This window comes from Caretta caretta, chromosome 6 (genome assembly GCF_965140235.1).
Source record: "Caretta caretta isolate rCarCar2 chromosome 6, rCarCar1.hap1, whole genome shotgun sequence".
In the NCBI taxonomy this organism is placed as follows: Eukaryota; Metazoa; Chordata; order Testudines; family Cheloniidae; genus Caretta; species Caretta caretta.
Genome location: NC_134211.1, coordinates 107435421 through 107456840, shown reverse-complemented (window position 1 = coordinate 107456840; position 21420 = coordinate 107435421). Strand labels below are relative to the sequence as shown.

General features: G+C 42.0%; 1 protein-coding gene across 3 annotated transcripts in view; it reads left to right on the top strand.

The window, feature by feature from the left end:
* CCDC85C (coiled-coil domain containing 85C) overlaps positions 1–21420 on the top strand; it is a 165556-nt gene that overhangs the window by 135168 nt on the left and 8968 nt on the right. For all 3 annotated transcript variants that reach the window (XM_048855485.2, XM_048855483.2, XM_048855484.2), the window contains one exon: positions 19187–19282. In XM_048855485.2, coding sequence (XP_048711442.1) covers positions 19187–19282 — 96 coding nt within the window. The remainder of the gene's footprint in view (positions 1–19186; positions 19283–21420) is intronic.

Genomic DNA, 21420 nt, shown 5'->3' with positions numbered 1-21420 from the left:
TATTAAGATACCAGTCTAGACTCACATTTCTACAAATTCAGGTGTCTTCACCCCAGCAACTTCAGACCCCAATTTACTGGAGGGGCCAGTTATTGGGGTTTGCTATGTATTTTACAGCCTTCTCAGAGGTATCATTTTGCTATTCAGAGCAAATGCCACAGTAATAAAAAAGACTTACCTCCCTGTAGTGGCGTACACTCGCCTCTCATGAGCACCCCTTGGCCAAGTGTGTGTGCCTGCGCTCTCTCTCTCAGATTGTCCCTACTCAGGGATAGAGCGGTGCCCCAGGGCTCCCTCTCTGGAGACAATGTCTTCACCCGCTTGGGGTTCCTGGCTACAGCTCTCCAGCTGGGCCACTAGAGTTCAGTTACCCCTCTGGGGTGCCTCAGTGTCTAGGCCACTTTCCCATAGCACCACGCCATCTTCATCCTTACCTCAGGGCCTTGTCCTAATGGAGTCCCAGCAACCAGCTCAAGGCTCTTTCTCTCTCTCCCCGACTTCTGGCTGTCCTGTCCTGTCCAGGGTTCTGTAGCTCCGTCAGCAAGCCACACTCCTACAGCTCCAGCAAGGAACTGAACTCCCGCTGGCCCTGCAGCTCTTCTTATACTAGGCTTCTGGGCCCTGATTGGCTGTGTCCCACACAGACACTCTAGGCAGCTTAGAGGACCCTCTCCACTGCCCTTTTTTGGGGTGGGCTGTGGCAATACCACGAGGCCTCCAGCTGGGGCCTCAGAGGGTCTGGTATAACCCGTTACACCCCCCTTCTATAATTTTGATTGTGTTGAATCTGGGAAAGTATAAAATATTAGGAAATTATATCAATTTGTAGAGGTTCTTTCAGAATTAGAATAAAATTCCTAAATCACTGTAATTATTTTGAGCTTTTTTTAGGAATCTGGCAATAAAATAAAATGTGTTAGTGTATCTGTGTGTGTGTATATAAGTATACATGTATATTCTGCAGTAGTAGCAATAGGGGACTTTACCTACCCAGACATCTGTTGAAAAAGTAATATGGCAAAACACAAAATTTCCAGTAAGTTCTTGGAATGTATTGTGGACAACTTTTTGTTCCAGGAAATGGAGACTGTAACCAGGGAGACAGCTGTTTTACACTTGATTCTGACTAACAGGAAAGAATTAGTATTGAATCTGAAGGTGAAAAGCAATTCGGATGAAAGTGATCATGAAATGATAGTTGTCATAATTCTAGGGAAAGGAAGGAGTGAGCGCAGCCAAATAAGGACAATGGACTTAAAGAAAGCAGATTTTAACAAACTCAGAGAACTGGCTGGTAAATTCCCATGGGAAGAAATTGGAGGGAAAAAGGATTTTTGGAGAGCTAACAGCTTCTCAAGGAGACAATATTAAAGGTACAACTACAAACTATCCCCAATGCGAAGGAAAAATAGGAAGACTAATAAGAGGCAAATATGACTCCATTAGGAGCTCTTTAATGACCTGAAAATTAAAAAGGAATCCTATAAAAAAGTAGAAACGTGGACAAATTGCTAAGGAGGAGTACAAAAGAATAGCACAATCATGTAGGGACAAAATCAGAAAGGCTAAGGCACAAGAAGAGTTACACTGAGCAAGGGATGTAAAAGGCATTAAGAAGAGGTTCTTTAAATACATAAAAATCAAGAGAACGATGAAGGAAAGTATAGGTCCCCTACTTAGTGGGGAAGGAGAGCTAATAACTGTGGACATCAAGAAGCTGAGGTGTTCAATGGCTATTTTGTTTCCGTCTTTACTGAAAAAGGTAATGGTGACCAGATACTCAACACAAGTAATGTTAACCACAAGGGGGAAGGAATGCAAGCCCAAATAGGAGGATAACAGGTTAGAGAATATTTAGATAAGTTAGATATATTCAAGGCGGCAGGGTCTGATGAAATTCATCCTAAGGTAATTAAGAAACTAGCTGAAGCTAGTTGAATCTTAGAACCATTAACAATTATCTTTGAGAGCTCGTGGAGGTTAGGTGAAGTCCCAGAAGACTGGAGAAGGGCAAACATAGTACCTATCTTTAAAAAGGGGACCTAAGAGGACCCGTGAAATTATAGACCAGTCAGCCTAACTTTGATGCCTGGAAGGATACTATGTGATGTGGTGTACAGGCCTCATGCTGAACCAGGGTAGGGAGTAGAGCAACTGGGCTATAGAGGCCCACCCTCAATAGGTGCAAGGCATATTTCTAGTGGAGGAACATTTTCAAAAGGCATTGGTAGCTCAGGAGGAGGGGGAATGAACTGCATGTGACACTAGGAAGCAACGCTATGTAGGGAGTGGCAACTAGCTTTACTAGCACAGGACTTGGGTTCTCCCCGCTCTTTGGGAGTTGAAAACCCGGAAGCTGATTAACTGAACTGGATGCTGAGAAGAGTCTGCTAGGCCCTTGACCATGTCCCAAACTAAGGAGCTCCAGACTGATAGGAAGTGACCCGGGGGTAACATAATTTGGGGTAGTTAAGTAGGTGGCCCTGCTGCCGTCCAGCTGTAGCAGCACACTGTGGAACCCACTGCACCTGATGGCCCACCCTGACATATGCCAGGGAAGCCACCTTCCCCTAGGATGGCACAAATCCCCGTACCTTGGCCACGCACCGCTCCTTTTTAGTGATGAACTCTGCGGGAGCAATCCAAGCTTTAGGTTGGTTTGCTCTAGTTAGAATTTCTGATGTTGCAAGAAACTCTTTCCAATGGACTCTGAAGATCTTTTGCAGGCATTTATTTGGGAATGAGTTGATCTTCTTATCAATTTCTGTTGTAGATTTCCATGATTCTTGGCCATAAAGGAGGACAGACATGATGCACATGTTAAACATTCATATTTTTGCCAGTGCCAGTCATGCTACTTTTCCAAATCTTTTCAAGGTTATAACAGTTTTTTGCTGCTTTTGATATTCGTCGCTTGACATCTAGCGACTTATCACCATCATTGTACCTCTCACTCCTTAGATTGGTAAAATGAATGACTTGAAGTGTTTTTGTCCACTCTAATGGTTATTTTTGGGACATTGATAGCCATATATTTTGTCTTTCCTTTGTTGATGGACAAACCACCTTGTTTTCCTGTGTCTGCCAAAAGCAATGTCTTTTCTTCCATTAAGGGATGTGTTGAACTAAGCAGGACATGTCATCAGCAAAAATGAGGTCATTCAATTGTGTTTTATCATTGGCATTAACCTATAGATCCTTGATTATTCTAATTATTTAGTTGGTATTCCATAATATGCCCTAATTCTCTAAAGACCATCTCTGGGTACAGTGTCAAAAGCCTTCTGGAAATCTACAAAATTTATCACAAGTGGTGCTTGCCACCTCACACTTTGTTCTATAATGCCAGTATGGTCTGCACATGATCTCAGTGGTCTAAAACCTGCTTGTTCCTGTCTAAGTTGTAGATCTGTTTTGTTTCTTGATATGTTTCAGGATGATGATGTACATGATTTTCACAGGCACTGAGAGTCATGTGCTTTCGCTACAGTTATTGCAGTTTGTAAGGTCACCCTTCTTTAGCAATTTTCCTATAAGGGCTTTCTTCCACTGGGTTGGGTTCTTTTAGTCGTTCCATATTCTATCCAGACTTTCCTTGTGGTTTTGGAGGGCTGTTTCATCACTTGCTTTAACCATTTCTCCAGCTATGTTATCCTCTCCAGCTGCTTTCCCATTTTCAGTTTACTGATGGCTTTTTTAACTTCTTCCATTGCAATATCTTCTTAATCAATATGAAGCTCTAGTGCTAGGTGTTCATCACGTATTTCTAGTAGGTCATTTGGGCTTGGTCTATTTAAAAAATGTACCACAAATCTTTCCCTTTTTCCTCTTCTGGTCTTTCCATTTGCACCTTTAATAGCACCTGCAGTAGTGCTAAAGTTCCTGTTAGCTGTTTGATTGTCTTACATAAGGATGTAAAGTCAGCTCCTTGGCTAGCATCTTAAGCCTCTTGACATTTTCTATCAGTATATGCCCTTTTATCTCTTGTAGCACTCCTCCTTTTTACCTCTCTATGTAGAACTCTGTATTCTTCTTGCCAATTGCTTGTCTCTTCACGTGTCTTACCATTCATGAGTTTTTGCTTTCTACTTCTCTTTTCCACTGCTGCCCAAGTAGCATTGCTAATCCATTCTTCCCTTTTAGATTTTGTTGTTATTTAAACTATCTTTGCATTTTCTAGATAGCACCCTTTGACGTTTTCCCACAGAGTATCAATGTCTTGGTTCTCTTTGATTAATTCAGTTAGAACACTGATCCTGTTCTTCAGTTCAAGCTGAAAAGCACTTTTTGTCTTTAGGTGTTTTAATTGTGTGCTGTTTATGCACGGTCTTCTTTTAATCCTCGACATCCTCTTTAACTTGATCTTCAAGTGAGCAATACAACAGTTATGGTCACTGCCCACATTTGCTCCCCTGTGCACGTACATCTGCCAAAGAGCTGTGCAAGGTTCTTGAAATGCAGAAGTGGTCTGTCTGATTCTTGGTAGCACTGTCTGGGGAGTTCCATGTTACTTCATGGATTTCTTTATGAGGAAATATTGTTCCACCTAACACTAGGTTGTTCACACTACAAATTTCTATTGATCATTCACTATTTTGATTGATGTCAAAACCCCTGTCACACTTGCCCATAACTTTCATAGATTCATAGATATTAAGGTCAGAAGGGACTATTATGATCATCTAGTCTGACCTCCTGCATAATGGAGGCCACCAAATCTCACTCACCCACGCCTGCAATAAACCTCTCGCCTATGTCTGAGCTATTGAAGTCCTCAAATCATGGTTTAAAGACTTCAAGGTGCAGAGAATCCTCCAGCAAGTGACCGGTGCCTCATGCAGCAGAGGAAGGTGAAAGACTCCCAGGGCCTCTTCCAATCTGCCCTGGAGGAAAATTCCTTCCCGACCCCAAATATGGCGATCAGCTGAACCCTGAGCATGTGGGCAAGATTCATCAGCCAGATACCCAGGAAAGAATTCTCTCTAGTAACTCAGGTCCCACCCCATCTAACATTCCAACACAGGCCATTGGGCCTATTTACCAGAATAGTTAAAGATCAATTAATTGCCAAAATCATGTTATGCCATCATACCTTTTCCTCCATAAACTTATCGAGTTAATCTTGAAGCCAGATAGGTCTTTTGTCCCCACTGCTTCCCTTGGAAGACTGTTCCAGAACTTCACTCCTCTGATGATTAGAAACCTTCATCTAATTTCAAGTCTAAACTTCCTGATGGCCAGTTTATATCCATTTGTTTTTGGGTCCACATTGGTACTAAGCTTAAATAATTCCTCTCCCTCTCCGGTATTTATCCCTCTGATATATTTATAGAGAGCAATCATATCTCCCCTCAGCCTTCTTTTGGTTAGGCTAAACAAGCCAAGCTCCTTGAGTCTCCTTTCATAAGTCAGGTTTTCCATTCCTCGGATCATCTTAGTAGCCCTTCTCTGTACCTGTTCCAGTTTGAATTTATCCTTCTTAAACATGGGAGACCAGAACTGCACACAGTAGTCCAGATGAGGTCTCACCAGTGCCTTGTATAACGGTACTAACGCCTCCTTATCTCTACTGGAAATACCTCACCTGATGCATCCCAAGACCCCATTAGCTTTTTTCACGGCCATATCACATTGGCGGCTCATAGTCTTCCTGTGGTCAACCAATACTCCAAGGTCCTTCTCCTCCTCTGTTACTTCTAATTGATGCGTCCCCAGTTTATAACTAAAAATCTTGTTATTAATCCCTAAATGCATCATCTTACACTTCTCACTATTAAATTTCATCCTATTACTCCAGTCTACAAGGTCATCCAGATCCTCCTGTATGATATCCTGGTCCTTCTCTAAATTGGCAATACCTCCCAGCTTTGTATCATCTGCAAACTTTATTTGCACACTCCCACTTTTTGTGCCAAGGTCAGTAGTAAAAAGATTAAATAAGATTGGTCCCAAAACCGATCCCTGAGGAACTCCACTGGTAACATCCCTCCAGCCTGATAGTTCACCTTTCAGTATGACCCGCTGTAATCTCCCTTTTAACCAATTCCTTATCCACCTTTCAGTTTTCATATTGATCCCCATCTTTTCCAGTTTAACTAATAATTCCCCATGTGGCACAGTATCAAACACCTTACTGAAATCTAGGTAAATTAGATGCACTGCGTTTCCTTTGTCTAAAAAATCTATTACTTTCTCAAAGAAGGAGATCAGGTTGGTTTGGCATGATCTACCTTTTGTAAAACCATGTTGTATTTTGTCCCATTTACCATTGACCTCAATGTCCTTAACTACTTTCTTCTTCAAATTTTTTTACAAGACCTTGCATACTATAGATGTGAAACTAACAGGCCTGTAGTTACCCAGATCACTTTTTTTCCTTTCTTAAAAATAGGAACTGTGTTAGAAATTCTCCAGTCATATGGTACAACCCCGGAGTTTACAGATTCATTAAAAATTCTTGCTAATGGGCTTGCAATTTCATGAGCCAATTACTTTAATATTCTTGGATGAAGATTATCTGGGTCCCCCGATTTAGTCCCCATTAAGCAGTTCGAGTTTCGCTTCTACCTCAGATATGGTAATATCTACCTCCATATCCTCATTCCCATTTGTCATGCTACCATTATGTCTAAGATCCTCATTAGCCTCATTAAAGACTGAGGCAAAGTATTTGTTTAGGTATTGGGCCATGCCTAGATTATCCTTAACCTCCACTCCATCCTCAGGGTTTAGTGGTCCCACTTCTTCTTTCTTTGTCGTCTTTTTATTTATATGGCTACAGAACCTTTTACTATTGGTTTTAATTCCCTTTTCAAGGTCCAACTCTACTTGACTTTTAGCCTGTCTCACTTTATCCCTACATGTTCTGACCTCAATAAGGTAGCTTTCCTTGCTGATCCCTCCCATCTTCTACTCCCTGTATGCTTTCTGCTTTTTCTTAATCACCTCTCTGAGGTGCTTGCTCATCCAGCTTAGTCTACAACTCCTGCCTTTGAATTTTTTCCCCTTTCTTGGGATGCAAGCTTCTGATAGCTTCTGCAGCTTTGACTTGAAGTAATCCCAGGCCTCCTCCACCTTTAGATCCATAAATTCTTCAGTCCAATCCACTTCCCTAACTAATTTCCTTAATTTTTGAAAGTCAGCCCTTTTGAAATAAAAAACCCTAGTCGTAGTTTTATTTTTGTTTTTCTTCCGTTCAGTTTGAACTGATAACTCTTGATCTCTTGAACCAAGGTTGTCCCCTACAACCATTTCTTCTATGAGGTGCTCACTACTCACCAAAACCAAATCTAAAATGGCATCCCCTCTTGTCGGTTCAGCAACTACTTGATGAAGGAATCCATCAGCTATCGCATCTAGGAAAATCTGAGCCCTATTATTATTACTAGCACTTGTCCTCCAGTCTATATCTGGGAAGTTAAAGTCTCCCATGATCACGCAGTTTCCATTTGTATTTACTTCATTGAAAACATTAAACATTATAGCACACCCCAAGCACTATCACAGGGGGGGCCTCTAGTAGTTTTCTTTCCCAATGTGATTTTTGCCCAGACGGACTCTGTCTTAACTTTATCTAACCCATCACTGTTATTTCCAACCTTTGCATTTAAAACCACCTCTAGTCACTATGATATTATGTTTTGGGACCTTGGCTAACACATCCTGTAACAAATCATAAAAAGCATTATTTTCCTTCATCTGGCTTTTTTGTTGGTTGGTGCATAGCACTGTATGACTGTTAGTTTGAAGAATCTTGTCTGAAACCAAGCTTTAATGATTCTTTCATCGCCTGATTCCCACTCAGCCAGTGCCTGCCCTGCCTCATTTGAGATTAGGATTGCCAGCTTCAGTCTACCATCCACAATCCAGGAATGGCAATGATCTTACTTGTTTCTCTACATAGTGTAATTTGTTTGAACCTCTCAATTTATACTCCCTGATTCCAATTAATTACTTGGGCAGTTTTAATAGCTTTGTACATTGTTCCCACATTCCAAAATCTGATTGATCTGGTCTTGAGCAAGAGACTTCTCAGGACATGGGCTTTCTTTACAGTTTTGACCAACGTCTGTCATATTCTTCTCATGAAGTCGATCACTTGTTTAAGCCTGCTGCACACAGATATGGCTCCTTTCTGTAGTAAGTTTGTTTTTGTCTGATGAAGTTACCAGCTCCATGCAAACCTTAGGTCCGCGGCTACTTATTCATTATTCGGAGCAGTTCACATGTTTACACTTCCCCCATCCTCCACCTGAGGAACGCGCTTGGTAGCTTTGGATGCTCCAAAGACCAAATGAGACATTGCATATTTATTAATGTATAATTTTATTCAGTGCATGATTATTTTGTAACAAATCACATTTGCACGGATTGAACTGAAGAGGAGCCTGGGAGGAAGTTCCTTGCCTCTGGGGTTCATCTCCCTTGATTTTGCTACCATGTACTAGCCAGAGATGTCACATTCCTTATAAAGATATTTCTGAAAAGTGCATTTTCTTTTGCCATATGGCAGGCACATTATTATTACAAAAAGGGTGTGTGTGTGTGTGTACATGCACTTAAAATACCACAGTGATGGGTGCTATAGACAATCCTGGGTATTTCCATTAGTCACTTAATTGGTTATGTGTAGTAATATAAATTCATTAATATCTATGAGCAGTCTCTGATCCAGTGTCCTTAAAATTAACCTTTCTTACAGTTGTAAAAACAGTTGATAAATGGCCCTGGATTCTTATATGTATTGTAGCATCGGAGGTATTTGAAGGAAAGAGATCAGGTCACATTGTCTTAAGCATCCTACAGATCTTCAGTGCAGCGTCCCAAAACGGTGCCTTATGGTTCCTAGAGCTGGTGTGCAGTGGCACAATCCCCAAAAGAATGCTTCATTCCCCTTTCTGTTCCTCCTTTCTGTCCCAAACAATACCAACCTGCTGCCCAGCTAGCATGGGAAGAGGGTAAATCTGTGTGTGTGTGCGTGTGCATATAAATACACAAATTAGATGTGTTGTTCAATTCTTAATGATGCAGGGGAATTTCTGCAAGGTCAGCTATTAAATAACATCTTATTTTAAGGGGATCATACCACTAAAGATCCTCCCATACATGCATTCAATAACCGGCTGACTTAATGGGAGCCTTCTGAGTGGATCTGAGGACAGGGAAGTAGCCCATTGGGTCCACTGATTGCCTCCGCTCTATGGCAGCACTTGCCGAATGAACCCCCAGTACCTTTTTATACATGAGGAGCAATGAACGAAGAGCATGACAGAAGGAAGTGCATTCCAGCTGATGACGTTGATAACACCATGATGCTATTGAACAGAGAGAAAACCAAGGCAGCCTTTTCACTGCCACAACAATAGCAGGTGAAGGAGAGAAAATTAAGTAAAAGGATATTCAGGAGAGTGACAGAATTTGCAGTGCAGGGAATGCTATTTTAAAACTTCAGAGTGTGTGTTACAAGCAACTGAGGATAAGCTAATATATTTTAAAGGTAGTAGGCCTTTATCAACAGTTATTTTGAAGTCTATGAACAGCAGGTGCTGTGTCTCCCCTCAGTGTCCCAAAAGAGCTGTCCCAAGACAGAATTTGCTCAATTTTACCAACAACTTGGAAATCACATTTCCATCTGACATCTTTTGTATCTACTGTTGTCATAATTAACCTTTCAGAACTGAAAGAGATGAGAGAAATCCATCTGTTGTGGCTTTGAGCTTTCTGACAGCACTTTGCAGATAGTTCACTTCCTGCCTTGTGTATTAGTATGATGATATTGCTTATTTTCAGCTCCGGGGGGAACTCTTGCATTCAGTCTTCCCCAGGTCTCTCAAGAGGCTGTTTACCAGTAGCTGCAAAACCAAAACGGAAATATACAGTGGTACATGCAGAGAGGAAAGGGGAGAGTTGAGGAGAGATGGCCCTGAGACTATCTACTGCAGTATTTGCCATCCCCAAGCATTGCAAAATTAGCCCCCACCCCCCCAAACATGAGATTGACTGAAAACTTAAAAATAACATTTTTATTTGCCTTCTGTTTTTTTGAGTATTTAGTGTTTCACATTTTCCACCTTCTCTCTGCTTTATTTATTTTAAATGAAAGCTTTTAACCACCTGACTCCAGGAGCTGGGGCTTTAAGAAAAATAACAAATATGCATGTGTGACAAAAATTCATGAGAGCTGAAAACACCATTAGAGGTGTGGGTGCCAGGCACAGCCAAAACACCTTTCTAAACATCAAAAGGAGAGCAGAAAAATCTGTAATCTTTTTTAAAGGAACTTCTTTTATTTTAAATCTGGAAGTATTGTTTTAAGATTGCTTGATTTTTTTATTTTTAATTAAAAAATTAGTCTTTTTCAAAGTAGTCAAGTTGACAGTCTCCACTTCAGCCAGTCACTTAACAGTATGTTAACACGCTGTCCATGGAAAAATGGTATAATATTCCTGCCGATAGTATTCAGAATTTTTTTCGCAACCTATATCGCTTAGTTGTTGTTTGACTGAAACAGCTCTGAATTTAGAATGCTAATACCAGTTTGTAAGATTTTTTGAAAGACCACAATGCCTCTTTGGTGCTGTGAGAGTCTATAGCAGTGTCATGTTTTTAGACAGTGTAGATTGAACTCAGGTCTGTTATACCAGTCTAAATCCAGACCACAGTGGAGTTACTTGGGTTTACATTGTTGTAACCAAGAGGAGAATGCATTGTGGCATTCCATGAGAGTGGAACTCTGTGATACATTAATGCTGTTCAGGTAGGAAAATTCCAAACATTCCTGTTGCATGGGAGAGCTAGTTGCAAAAGGATGTCCATGCTTTCCCTCACCCCCCTCCTATGTGCGGTCCTATAAGAGCTCCCTTCTCCTTGGCACACCAATTCAGACGTGTGATGGGGAGCAGTGTGGGACATGGCTGCAGGGAGAGGGGTCTCCTTCCATTGGATAGACTGGATATTTAGGACTGTATGGCAATGAAGCAGTTAAATTGTTTTTTATTACTCAAACGGGATATATACACCCTTTTTGCTGCTTAAGTAGATTTCACTAAACTCTGCCCTGAAGATATGGTTTGTCTGAATAGTCAGTGTCTGAGCTGTGCAGATGGGCTCTGCCTGCCTCCTGGACAGACCCAATGGTTAATTCATGGATTTCAATATTTACATGGCCAGCTGCTCAGTATGATTAATGGGAGGCAAATTAAATAATGCCGAAGGAGATTAGCATCTGCAATAAAGTCCCTCTGAATCTGAGATGGAAGATGGGTCTTGTTTTCACTTGCTAATACCAAGGACCAGTGGCTCACTTCCTTCAGTAACAGCAGTGAAGAGATTAGCAGCATACAGTAATAGTCTTCTATTCAAGACATAAACTTTCTTTCCATACTTTCCATTCCGTACTTCCCTCTGTGGGATACGTGTTCTCGTGTTTGTATCCTGTGGCAGGCATGCAGCTTTGCACAGCTGGAAAGGAGCATAACGTGACTTAGGTTAGTACGAAAGTGTGGCCATCTAAATGTGCAGGAGATGCAGGTTTTGTAGTTGTTTTTTTTTTTTAAATCCTGCAATCTGTCTGAATGGTGGGTACATGTTAATGAAGTGCCACCATTACTTAGGGTGGCCAGCTCTGACTAAAGCTATTCTGGGAGATTTTTTCCCCAGAACATGACGTAATGTCATTTTTCTTAAAATATCCTATTAAAATCTCCCGGATTGGTTTCAATAGTCATCGGGAGATAGATGCCGATTCTGGGAGACTCCAGGCCAATCCTGGAGGGTTGGCAACAGTACGGTTACTAAAAAGAAAAGGAGGACTTGTGGCATCTTAGAGACTAAGACATTTATTTGAGCATAAGTTTAGATGAACCGGGAAGATAACTATTCAGAGCAATTCCAAATAAACAGGCATATTCCAAGATGCTCTACTCAGAGAAAGGAGAGGAGATAATGGGCCTGGGGACTGATGCATTGAACAGCAGGATGGCAAAAAATGTATTTGAGCATAAGCTTTTGTGATGCATCCGATGAAGTGAGCTGCAGCTCACCAAGTCCTCCTGTTCTTTTTGCGGATACAGAGTAACACGGCTGCTACTCTGAAATATAGCAACCTTGTTTCTGATCTTCAAGGAGTCTCAGTCTCTAGGCCTTTTGTATATCAATGTAAGGACTAAATCTTGTGAGCAGCCTAATAATACAGAAATAAATGGACATAGGCTCAAATAGATGTCCCCCATCTCTCCTCATTTTGGATCCTGCCTGAGCCCCATTGAGTAGGGATTTCAGTTCAGCAAGGTGGCTTTTCTGCATCTAGCACAGCTCCTGGTCTGGTATGCTCCCAAAATGGGTCCCTTTCCCCCCCAGCAAGGTAGGTAAGACTGAAAGGAGAGGAACATTTTCAGCGAGATCTCTTGGAGCTGCCACTTGGTGGGGGGTGATGATGTGTTAAAGTTGAACTGTGAAATTTCACTTTCCATTTCTGAATGAATCAACTAAACCTAAGAAAGTGGTGGTGGTGGTTTTTGGGGTTATTTTCCCTTTGTCGTGCCTTGTGTTTATGGCATGCATTTGCAGAGTTTCATTAATTGCTGCGTAATGTGGTAAATGCAGATTTAATTTAGTTGCTAGCGCTGAGACAACACAATCTCCTGGGGTGTTGTGTTTCTGGGGCCAACTTTTTAGTGGGCTTCCCTGATTGCTCCAGCAGTACTTGCAGGCACATCCATTTGTACTTGCAAAATGAGTGATTGCACATGTATGCAAATCAGGTCTCACTGAGTGAGTCTTCAATTATATATGACAGGTTTCAGAGTAGCAGCCGTGTTAGTCTGTATTCGCAAAAAGAAAAGGAGTACTTGTGGCACCTTAGATGCAATCGATGAAGTGAGCTGTAGTTCACAAAAGCTTATGCTCAAATAAATTGGTTAGTCTCTAAGGTGCCACAAGTACTCCTTTTTCTTTTTTCAAGTTATATATGTAACTTTTACACCAGGCATGTGGTCATGATCACCATCACATACACTCACATTTCATAAGCAGCTGTATCAACTGACTTTACATTGCACTTGTGAATATAGCTAAGCTCCGCATATACCAGTGATTGTTTCCATAATAGCTAATGTACCTCAGAGAAATGGGAAAGAGGAAAAGGACAAGTGGTATAATGTGTGATGGTGCAGTGTTGGAAAAATATTTCCTGCAGGTTTTGATTCCTGTCAAGTCTTTAGGATTTTTTTAACCATACATAGGGCATGAAACAAAAAGGCAGCCAGCTGATTATTAATCCCTCTCCTCATGCAAAATAGAAGAACCATGCACAACAGAGAAGACTGATTTGCATCAAGGCACTAGACTTGGACTCCAGTGTTCGGGGTTCAGTTTCTGACTCTGCCACAGAATTTCTGTGTGAACTTGGGCGAGTCACTGCATCTCTGTGTGCCTCAGTTCCTAATCTGTAAATATTATTTCCTTACCTTCTAGGATAAATTCACAAATGTACATGAAACTCCCGGATGCCATAGAAACACCTAGAAATAAATCCAAACAGAGCAAATTAAACCAAGCCACAACCAAAACCAATGACAAACACAAATCTATCCACTTGAGTTTTATGTGGGTTGTATGGGGATACCTGCCTATTTCACTTGTAGTTTTCTTTGATCAGTCACATGGCAATCAACACTTCACAGCATCCCATGTGATCACAATTATCCTTGTTTTACTGCTGTTTGAGCTATTATTTGACCATTTGGGCTTTTTAAAATCTGGGTTTAAGTGCAAAATTCTTCTTGTTTTTTAAATCAATGATCTGTAGTAATAGAAAGCAATAAAAAGACGTGAAATTCAGAAGCTTTGAGATGTGGCCACAAGCTCCATTTCATTATTAACCATCTAAAAAGTTCTCAGCTCCTGGGATCTCTGTGGACCATGACTGTCCAGTCAAGCAAAACCCTTTTTAAAGCTTTCATTCTGATTCTGAAAGTTAGCTGATCTGTTCAGGAGCCAGTAGCACAATTCCTGACAGTTCAGGACTAGACATCTTGGAGCTGAGGTAGACCTGAGTGGGGGGAGGGGAGAAGGGGCTGTTAAATGGATATAGCATTCACACTCAGAGTAATGAGCTAAGAAGAACGAGATCTCCTGTCTTTGTCAAATCCAATGAGAAATGTTGGAAAAGTTGCTCATCACAATTCTTCTGTTCCTTTTGACTGCCAGGAAGTATATAAAAAAATCTAGACTGCAAGTGATGTTTACACTTGGATTCTGGGAAGGAATGGTAGAAGCGCCCCTACGGCTATTATATAATGTGTTCACAAAAGCAACAACCTGAAGCCATTGATGCAACAGAAATGTGCAATTGTTGTTCTGCTAAATTGGCACATGGACTTGCCTACTATACCATAGAACTTAATGGCCAGATTCTGCTCTCATTTATATTGATGTAAATCAGGAGTAATGCTATTAAAGCCCACCTGCGCCAAAGAGAATGAGAAGCTTAGCATCTAGTAATGACTTAGGCTCTTACACTTGTTCTGTGCTCAGTAGAGAGGTGAAGCAGAAAGGGTGTATTTTTCATCAATTTAAATATAAAAATAGTCACATCCTATTTGTTTTATGAACTATTCTTTATTCACCTCTGAAAACAGCCCACAGGTCCCATGACTGAGGGTAGGGAATGTCTCCAGCTTTGGTTACAGACTGATACGAAAATCTAGCAAATGGCTAAGTCAGCAAGACCTCTGACTAATGCAGTGTGCATATCCAAGAGAACCAACAAGGAAGAAGAAATTCAGACTGATATGAGCCTCACAACTCAGAATGTAGCGTTCCTCGTCTGTGTAGACCGTGTCTGCTTGTTAAGATGATAAATAGATTAACCTGTTTGTGGCTGGGTGGCAATGGGCTGCTTCAGTAGTGTAACCCTAGCTATAAAAGGGTAAGGAGGAAATAAAGGAAAGGGGTGTAAGAGAGAAACAAGAGCAGTATGAGCTTAGACTACTGCAGAGATGGGAGCTGCAGAAATAGTAGGGCTTCGGCTCTAACAGCCCTCCAAACATCTGACCTTTTGCCCTCCATCCAGTCTCATATCTCCGACTCTCTCCCTCTCCCCAGTATCTCATCTTGCTGCTGGATGACATGCAGCTGCTCATCTTTCCTTCTTGGCCCCTCCTTCCCTGCTTTCCTGCTGTTGGCAATTCCACAATTCTTCCTGCAGAGTGGGGCTGCAATCTTGGGGTTATCTCTGCCTCCTTCCACTTCTTTCTCCCCCCAACCCCAGATTGTTGCTGTCAGTAAATCTTGCCAGTTTTCCCTCTACAACATCCCCCAGATCTGGCCATTCCTTCTGCCAAGACCCTGGTCACCTCTGACCCTGATTACTATAGGGTCTTCTTGAGCTTCCTTGGCACTCACTCCAGCCCAGAAAGCCACTGTGGTTCTATCTAAGTACTTTTATGCCCCCCAGTACCATAGTATCTGAGCACCTCATTATCTTTAAATGTGTTTTATTCTCACAACACCCCTGTAAGGTAGGCCAGTGCTATTATCCCCATTTAACAGGTGGGGAACTAGGGCACAGAGAGATTAAGTGACTTGCCCAAGGTCACACCAGAAATCTGTGGCAGGGTGGGGAATTGAACCCTGGTGTCCCAAGACCCAAGTTAGATTCCTAACCACATCATTCTTCCTCCCAAAACTCTTCACTCTGACTAAATCTAGCTGTTCTTCACAGCCCTGCACTGGCTTCCCCTCCCCATGAAATTCATGCTCCTCCTCACCTTCAGGAACTTACACAACTAGCTCTCCATCCCCCTCTCCATTCTTGTCTCCTCCCACTTTTCTTCTTGATGACCTCACTCTGCCAAGCTGACGCCCCTTTCGTGTTTTCCCTCCACTCCCACCTTTATGCCTTCTTTGGTGCTGCCTCCGGTGCCCGAAACTCCCTTTTCAACATTCTGTTCACAGCACACAAACAGAGAAGTTAGATACAAACATATAAATTGCTTATTCTGGAGTGTTGCAACATAACACTACTTTATTTCGTCAAATCCAGAACCCTAACCACAAGAACCAAAGAGAGAGAGAGGCAAAGCAGGCTGCTTCCGAAGGCAGCAACGCACAAGTCACCTCACCTTGCTCTAGTCTGGCTCTTTGCAGACTGATTCAGATCACATGCTTCTCTAGCTTAAAAGTAGGACATGGGGAAAGTGTAAGGAAACCCCTTACACTTGATAACTTGTAATATTTAATGCAGTTTTCAATACACCACATCCATCCCAGCTCTCCATATTTACATCTTCTCCTCCTCAAAACCCATCCTGAAGACTCGCTTTGTGAAACTCTTTGCTACTCATTCACGCTGCTTTTAGTGTCCTGCTTTCCTTTTCCTACATTTGTACCTTCTTCACTTATTTTTTGAGCTCTTTGGGTTGAGGATTTCGTCTGTAAAGGGGTTTCCCCACTGACACTGCCATACAAATAATAATAATAATAATTAACACCAAGCCTAACCTGAGCATCAGTGATCATATTTGTCTTGGAAAGGAAGCCATCCCAGAGTGAGGCTATGTTTAGGCAGAAGCGGGCCCCTTTCCTTTGTTACATTTCCATCATTTAACATTGTATTTTTAAGGACAAATTATCTGCTGGTGTAAATGGGTACAGCTCCACTGCCATTGACACCAACAGAGAATCCGGCTTAATGTGTATGTATTTTTGAAATGATCCAAAATATACAATTTGTCTTTAAATCAAATGCAACTGAGGGTATTATAGAAAAAATAATAGTGGGTTTTTTTTCATGTGAGTGCGGTAAGCCATTGGGCATGATCAGATGTTTTGGAAACCATCTCTCACTGTTCTTTAAAAAAAGAAAAGGAGTACTTGTGGCACCTTAGAGACTAATAAATTTGTTAGTCTCTAAGATGCTACAAGTACTCCTTTTCTTTTTGCAGATACAGACTAACACGGCTGCTACTCTGAAACCTGTTACTGTTCTTTATGGCTCATGTTTCCCTCGTGCTCGTCTCCCATATTAGTTTTAAGAGCGTTTACAGTCATAGCTCAAGGTAGTATTACCATCAATGCCTGACGCAGGAAGAGAGAAAGATGCTATTGTGGAAAGGTGTGACCATTTTGCTGCCTCTTGTGGGAGACCTTTAGTCTACTGGAGTGTAGTCAGAAAGCCTTGTTTATATTTCCAGGGTGATAATGAAGATTCTTCTTGTAATGATCAGCTGGGTTGTATGTTAATATCTTGCAGGGTGTTTACTGTGTTCTAGCCAGGGGGAGCTTTGGGGGGATTTGTGGCCACAGAGCCCCAATTCTTCTGCTTTTACTTGTCATGCGATTAAGATCTAGATTGTATTAAAAAGAAAAGAGTGGTGTTTTTGAAGCCAGAGGTTGGGAGAATGATACATATATTGATGCATTTGACATTTATTGAAGACTGATTCTGCAGGCTTCCAAGAGCAATTAGCAGATCTCCATCCAAGATCCCTACTGAATAGTCTTTGTTGGCAGCTCTGGTTTAAGTGGATCGGTCACTTACATTTTCCCCCCTTTATCATTTATTGTTAAAAGAGTTGGCTTGACAGCCTTGAAGATGAAAGTTCTCTGTTTAGCTATACAACATGCACAACCCCGTGGGAGAAATGAATTTTTCCCTTATCCCCACACTGAGCTCCAACCCTGCGCTGGAGAGATCCGTTGCAGAATGCAATGGTAGCCTCATCTCCATGCTCTTGTAACCTATTAATTCTCCCTTGAGATTTCCCACAAAGGTGCTAATTCTAATGCTGCTTTCTCCGATGAGTTCACCTCTTCAATAGAAAGTGATGTGTGGGCCACCAACTCATTTCACAACCATCAGGGGAAGACGGTTTTAGGTCAATACCTTGGTTAAATTCAGATCAGTGGTCTAGACATGAAAGAATCCCTGGCCATCCTGTCTTATTATCCAGAGCCCAACAAACTGGGCCAAATCCAGTTCCTTTATCAGCTGTATATGAACATTTTTAAAAAATAAAAACGAAACACTTGAAAAAGTAAAACATGGCAATCTGGGGCTCACAGCTGAAATGCATGAGAAATGAAAACAACCCACTGGCCTCTGCTTGGTATAAAAGATTATGGGACGAGACACTGTTTTTTTAATCTTAGAAAAGATGGTAATGAAGACCCACATGCATTGTATAGGCAAAGCATTCTTGTGATGGGGCTACACATCACTCTGTCATCCTAATTTATTTTCACCATCCAACAGGATAATCGTTCTTTGTGTTTCCTATGGGATGCGAAGACTCAATATGAGTTTGTCAATGGATTCATTGTTGGTTTCTCCGAGTATTACAGTGCAAATGCACAAATAGGAAGGACAGGAGGAGTGCATCTCGCTGAATAAGGATATTGTATCTCGTGTTATTCAATAGAGAGACCTTGAAAAGCAAAGCCTATATCGAAAGTGCTTATCAAGCTGTTTGCATACTTGAATTCTTATGAAAATAGCCATTTTTGTATCTTTCCCAGTGGAATTCTAAACACAGTTGAACTAGAGAGCATGTTTTGGAAATAATCCCCACCAACATCGAGTCTGGACATCCGTTTATCTTTAGGTTACCTTCCAATCCTTCTTGTAGCTGAAGATGGGTACATGATGCCCATTTGAAAATGTTGCCCCAAACCATTAAAACAGATGCCCACGATTATTTTCATGCCAGATATTCTCTAGCTTCTTAGTAAAAGCCAGGCGGTGCCGGAAAGTTGTCATGTTTACAGTGCTTTCTCTATGGCAGGGTGGGAGAACTCTTTTGATCTTGTCTAATGCACAGAAGTTGCACCAATTAAACTAAAATTGTTTCTTGAACTGATTTTGCTAACCTGGTACAAGTCCCTGTGGGGAAACACATTGGTTGACATTTGGCTTATATGAAGTAAGCTACAAAAGAGTCAGCTGATGTGTGTCCGCATAGGGGTTTGCACTGGTTTAATGAAATCAGTTTAAGAACTGCTTTTAGTTAAAATCATGTAGCTTTTATGTGCAGATAAAGCCTTTGTCTTTGCCTGAGGCTGGTGGAGAGTTAGATTTGAGGTAGTACTGTTGCAGTTTTGTTCTTACTAGGTATTTTCTTCCTCTCATTTAAAGAACTCAGTTAAAATACTTTAAAAGTGTGTTTTTTACTTATTGTTTCAACAGGGCCCAGCTCGTATGACTCCTGATCTTGCTTCCTCTCCTGTGGCAGGATATGTGCCTGTGGGTCAGAAACCAGAGGCAGTGGTGCATGCTATGAAGGTAGGTCTGCATTCAACCGACATGTTGTATTGTTCCTGCATACAACAACTGTAGAAACATCATCTGGCATTTTCTCTAATGATGGAATCATAGTAATCAGAGATGGAAGAGAACTATTCAGCCAGATTATTACTGACCAGCAGCCATGCAGTTAGCTTGTCACACACTTACCAGCACCTCAAGCAGTTAGCTTGTCACACACTTACCAGCTAAGCAAGGTCAAGTGTGGCCAGCTTTTGGTTGGGAGACCTGCAAGGAAAAGTCACAATACTCCAAGCTGGTTACCTTTTGAGTTCCTCAGTCCTGACTGAACCAATGCTTCAAAGTGGCTTTCGGAAGCACTGGGTGCCATTTCAGAATGAGATACATGCCAACTGTCTTATACACTTTTGGTCATTGAAAATCCTGTGGCAGTTCTCGTAAGAGTAGGGAGCATTTTTTGTAATTATGTAACAAACTGTGGCTTCATACACATATAGACACCTAATTTGTCCCTGGGAGTCAAAACTAGGACCCTACCACTTGAGGTAAAGGAGAATTTTTGACTTGGTAGCAAGTGGTAAAGTCACTAGGGCCAGCCTCTAGAAGGAGAAATTCACTTGACATGTAGTAGGCTGGTGTGGTACATGTTTCCCCTTGTCCTGAGTATCTAAGATCCATAGAAATTCCAGTCTTGCGGTGTCATAGAATCATAGAATATCAGGGTTGGAAGGGACCTCAGGAGGTCATCTAGTCCAACCCCTGCTCAAAGCAGGACCAATCCCCAACTAAATCATCCCAGCCAGGGCTTTGTCAAGCCTGACCTTAAAAACTTCTAAGGAAGGAGATTCCACCACCTCCCTAGGTAACGCATTCAAGTGTTTCACCACCCTCCTAGTGAAAAAGTTTTTCCTAATATCCAACCTAAGCCTCCCCCACTGCAACTTGAGACCATTACTTCTCGTTTTGTCATCTGCTACCACTGAGAACAGTCTAGATCCACCCTCTTTGGAACCCCCTATTTCAGGTAGTTGAAAGCAGCTATCAAATCCCCCCTCATTCTTCTCTTCGGCAGACTAAACAATCCCAGTTCCCTCAGCCTCTCCTCATAAGTCATGTGTTCCAGTCCCCTAATAATTTTTGTTGCCCTCCGCTGGACTCTTTCCAATTTTTCCACATCCTTCTTGTAGTGTGAGGCTCAAAACTGGACAGATGAGGTCTCACCAATGTCGAATAGAGGGAAACGATCATGTCCCTCGATCTGCTGGCAATGCCCCTACTTATATATACATAATTGTATAATGAACCCTGGCTACATACACACAGATCACATAGCTGTCTGTGGGGATCAGGACCAGGGCCTCCAGCACTAAAAACTAAAAGGCCTTTAACATTTGAGCAGGCTGTGTAGTTGCTGGTACCACCCAACAGAGGGAGACATGACCACTCACTCTACAATCCAATTCTGCCTATGTGTATTTCTCCTGTAGTTTCTGGATAAGGTGACATTCTTTGTTTCCTGACCTAAATGGTTCTGTGCTGTTGACAGATCATAGACTCATGGAAGATTAGGGCTGGAAGAGACCTCAAGGGGTCATGTAGTCCAACCCCCTGCTCAAAGCAGGGCCAACACCAACTAAATCATCCCAGCCAGGGCTTTGTTAAGCCGGCCTTAAAAACCTCTAAGGATGGAAATTCCACACCTCCCTAGGTGACCCATTCCAGTGCTTCACCATCCTCCTCGTGAAATAGTGTTTCCTAATATCCAACGTAGACCTCCCTCACTGCAACTTGAGACCATTGCTCCTTGTCCTGTCCTCTTCTACCACTGAGAACAGCTGAGCTCCACCCTATTTGGAACCCCCGCTTCAGGTAGTTGAAGGCTGCTATCAAATCCCCCCTCACTCTTCTCTTCTGCAGACTAAATAACCTTAGTTCCCTCAGCCTCTCCTCATAAGTCATGTGCCCCAGCCCCCTAATCATTTTCGTTGCCCTCTGCTGGACTCTCCAATTTGTCCACATCCCTTCTGTAGTGGGGGCCCCAAAACTGGACGCAGTACTCCAGATGTGGCCTCACCAGTGCCGAACAGAGGGGAATAATCACTTCCCTCGATCTGCTGGCAGTGCTCCTACTAATGCAGCCCAAAATGCCGTTAGCC